This window comes from Penaeus monodon, chromosome 23, assembly GCF_015228065.2.
Source record: "Penaeus monodon isolate SGIC_2016 chromosome 23, NSTDA_Pmon_1, whole genome shotgun sequence".
Lineage (NCBI taxonomy): Eukaryota > Metazoa > Arthropoda > Malacostraca > Decapoda > Penaeidae > Penaeus > Penaeus monodon.
In genome coordinates, this window is record NC_051408.1 from 41,154,616 (window position 1) to 41,157,817 (window position 3,202).

At 35.3% G+C, this 3,202-nt stretch overlaps 1 protein-coding gene across 4 annotated transcripts in view; it reads left to right on the plus strand.

Annotated features, from left to right (window-relative positions):
- LOC119588079 (protein cycle-like) overlaps window positions 1-3,202 on the plus strand; it is a 19,177-nt gene that overhangs the window by 8,290 nt on the left and 7,685 nt on the right. For 3 of the 4 annotated variants that reach the window (XM_037936782.1, XM_037936786.1, XM_037936785.1), the window contains exon 4: window positions 622-865. In XM_037936782.1, the coding sequence (XP_037792710.1) occupies window positions 622-865 (244 nt within the window). The remainder of the gene's footprint in view (window positions 1-621; window positions 866-3,202) is intronic. The other variant, XM_037936783.1, reaches the window with a different exon arrangement.

Sequence of the window (3,202 nt, forward strand, 5' to 3'; positions counted from 1 at the left end):
GTGATTGCTTTCATTTTCAAAATGGAAAAATATTGAAAAGAAGAGGAAGTGACGTGAAGAAATTATTGCTGAGAATATGGAAATGATAGTGAGAAAGAATAGTGTTGTGCGGAAAATCGGTATACTTCGTGGTCAAAGGAACGCATTAGTTTTTGTCCAAAAACAGAAAAAAAAAAGTTAATTGGTAATTATCGGCTCAGGAATAAAAAGGAGGGCAGGGTGTCATGTTGTGTTGACAGAGTTAAAAAAAAGATAAGGGTTCACTTTGTATTTTAAGAAATAGATTTTTCAGGGGATTCCTGTAGAGTCAGGTGCTTCCTCTCTGAATATTTGAGAGTTTTTATTATAACTTATTAAGTTATGTACTTTTAATATTATATTGCAATCAGTGAATAGCTAGTTATGTTTGTATGCTGTGGTTAAATAGTTATATATAATCTAAAGCCATGTAAAAGCATTAAATGTGGTAGGTTTGCTTACTTCAAAACCTTTCCGTTCAAAATCCGGGTAACTTTGATTTAGATCCTGCCGTATGTGTCGTATTCCCAAAATTGAAAAAGGTAAAAAAAGAAAAGTAGCAGTGATATGCTATTGTTGTAACAAGGAGAACTTTATTCATAGGTCTCCCAACAGACAAAACCATAGTGAGATTGAAAAGCGCCGCCGCGACAAGATGAACACGTACATCATGGAATTGAGCAGCATTATCCCAGTGTGCACATCTAGAAAGCTCGACAAGCTCACAGTGCTGCGCATGGCTGTTCAACACATGAAGATGCTAAGGGGGTCTCTCAACTCTTACACCGAGGGACACTACAAGCCCGCTTTCCTCTCCGACGACGAGCTCAAGAATCTGATACTGCAGGTAGATATGAAGGTTTATTTATGCGATGGTTATGCTAGGAGGTGGATGCTTTTTTTATTTATTTTTATTTGATATCCGGTTAGGTCTTTAATTGTAACCTTTTTGTTTAAGGGTTGTGCTAGATTGTTTGTTCTCTTGCTTTATTTAGAAAGAGCTGTTTGAATCTTTATTTAGTACTTTAGCTTGTGTGTGTGTCTGTGAAGAGGGGGTGCATCTCTATGTGAATGTATGGATGTATGACCTCAGTATTGAGTGGTGACTTTAGGAAGGGGCTACCCAAAACAGGCTCTATATCTTATCTTTGTCTTAGTGTGGTCACTATGGAATTTGTTAGTGAAAAAGCTTTCTAAATTTAGTTTTTTTTTTCTTCAGATTTTTCCTTTTTTGTATATAAAATAGATATCCAGAGAAAGTCTTTGTGGGTGCTAATGAAGAACAAGTAATCCAGTTTTGTTGACTTAATGGTAATGTTTGTTGGGAACTAAGGCATATGTAAATAGTTGTAGATATGTTTTAAGATATTTTGAAGTTTGTGAATTTTTGAGTTAATAGTGCCTAAGTCCGTGACTTGCTAAATGTTCTTAGAATTGAATGAGGTGATTGTTTAAACTAAGGAGTGTAGCGTAGCTTTTGGAATTCTCTCTGTTGGATATAGCAAAGAAATTGAATACGACTTAATCCAATAATAACAAGCAAAGTTTTTGGTATCCCAGTAACTGAGATGTAGACTCATGATGTAATATGATGTAACCTGTTTATGAATATTCACCATGATATGCTATCATGTTCCCAGTGGGTTTAAGATGTGCATTGATCAATACAGATAGGGAAGACAACTGCAGGGAGATCTGTAAGAACATTGCTGGAACATTGGATAATTAGTTAGCTTTTTTGCTTTGTGCTTCATTAAGCCAAAGCCTTGTTTTATTTTCCTCTCATAAAGTTTCTGTCTGATGCTAGGTTTGTAGTTGAATGATTGACCTATGCTGTCTAAGTCAGTGGTTCACAATCAGTGGTCTGGGAACCTCAGAGCATCTGCAGAGATAGAAAGGGTATATATGAGCCAGATGAAACTGGAAGAATAAGAGTCTTATTAGTAGTAAAATTACCGTGTTGAGAAAAGACCAACCAAAAACATGGAAAGGTTATTTTCGATAAAGTTCTCAAGGATAGGAAGTGTATATACAGGTGGATATAATACCTTTCTTCTTGTAACCTTGTTGGTGTGGACTTAACCCCTCCATGGTGGTAAACATGATACTACATATGTGCAATGGAGGACGTGTCATGTAATTTTAGGTCTTGTGATTTTATAAGCATGTTTAAGTTATCACAAGGTATGCCATCCTAGCTCAGTCTCCAAAGACTGCCATAGTGTGACTGTTGACTAGGGTTAGAGGGAATTGACACTGTGGACCCTTTGTTGTTGGTCATGGTCTCCTGTACCCTCAACTTAGGCAATATTTTTGTCCTCTCTTTATCAGCAACAATTATCTTTGAGGAAAGTAGGTTATTGTATAATTTGAGTTGGAGAAATGTGTCCACATGAAGTGCTGCATTCTTAGTATTGTTCCAACTGTGGATAAGATATGGATTAAAGGATAAGCTGTATCTTGTGATATATATTGATAAAAGCTCATAAATTGCCATAGGTAGAGGGGAGGTAAAATACTACTTTGATAGAATTTAATCATCTCTGCTGATCTCCATAGAGGAGTTGTTATATTTAACACAGATACCATATAGTTCTTACAGGCATTATATAATTTTATATTACTGGCAGTACAGAAGCCTAAAAAGAGCATTTGATGTAATATTAGCTAAGATGCTAATGCCTTAAAACTGTTAAAATTGTTAGGCTCCCAACTTTTACCAAACATCCAGAAGAACAGTTCCAATTTAAACTATGAACATTTGTTTTTGTGGAGAAATTTATAGCATATTGGATATGGATATGGATATTGTACATGAACCAACTCAGTTTCTTGCTGTGGCTTTTAGGTCAATGTAGCATATTGTGACTGTGGGGGGAATGGTGTGGGAGTGGTGTGAATGTGATGTGTGTGAGCATCTAAATGCATCTGTTCAGTCATACATTTACAGTGATGTTTATATGGTTTTATTATTCAGAGGTTATGTGATGGAAAGAAGAGTTACATTTTGTAGCTGCTATGTAGGATATCTGTTGTCGTCTTCTAAAATGTGTTTTATTTAAGCATACTATAAAAAAAAACGATGAAATAGAATAGATAAATGATTGATAAATAATAGGTGTTATTTTTTGCTGTTGAAATGTCTGATAATTCCATTTAAAACTACATATATAGAGGAACAAGA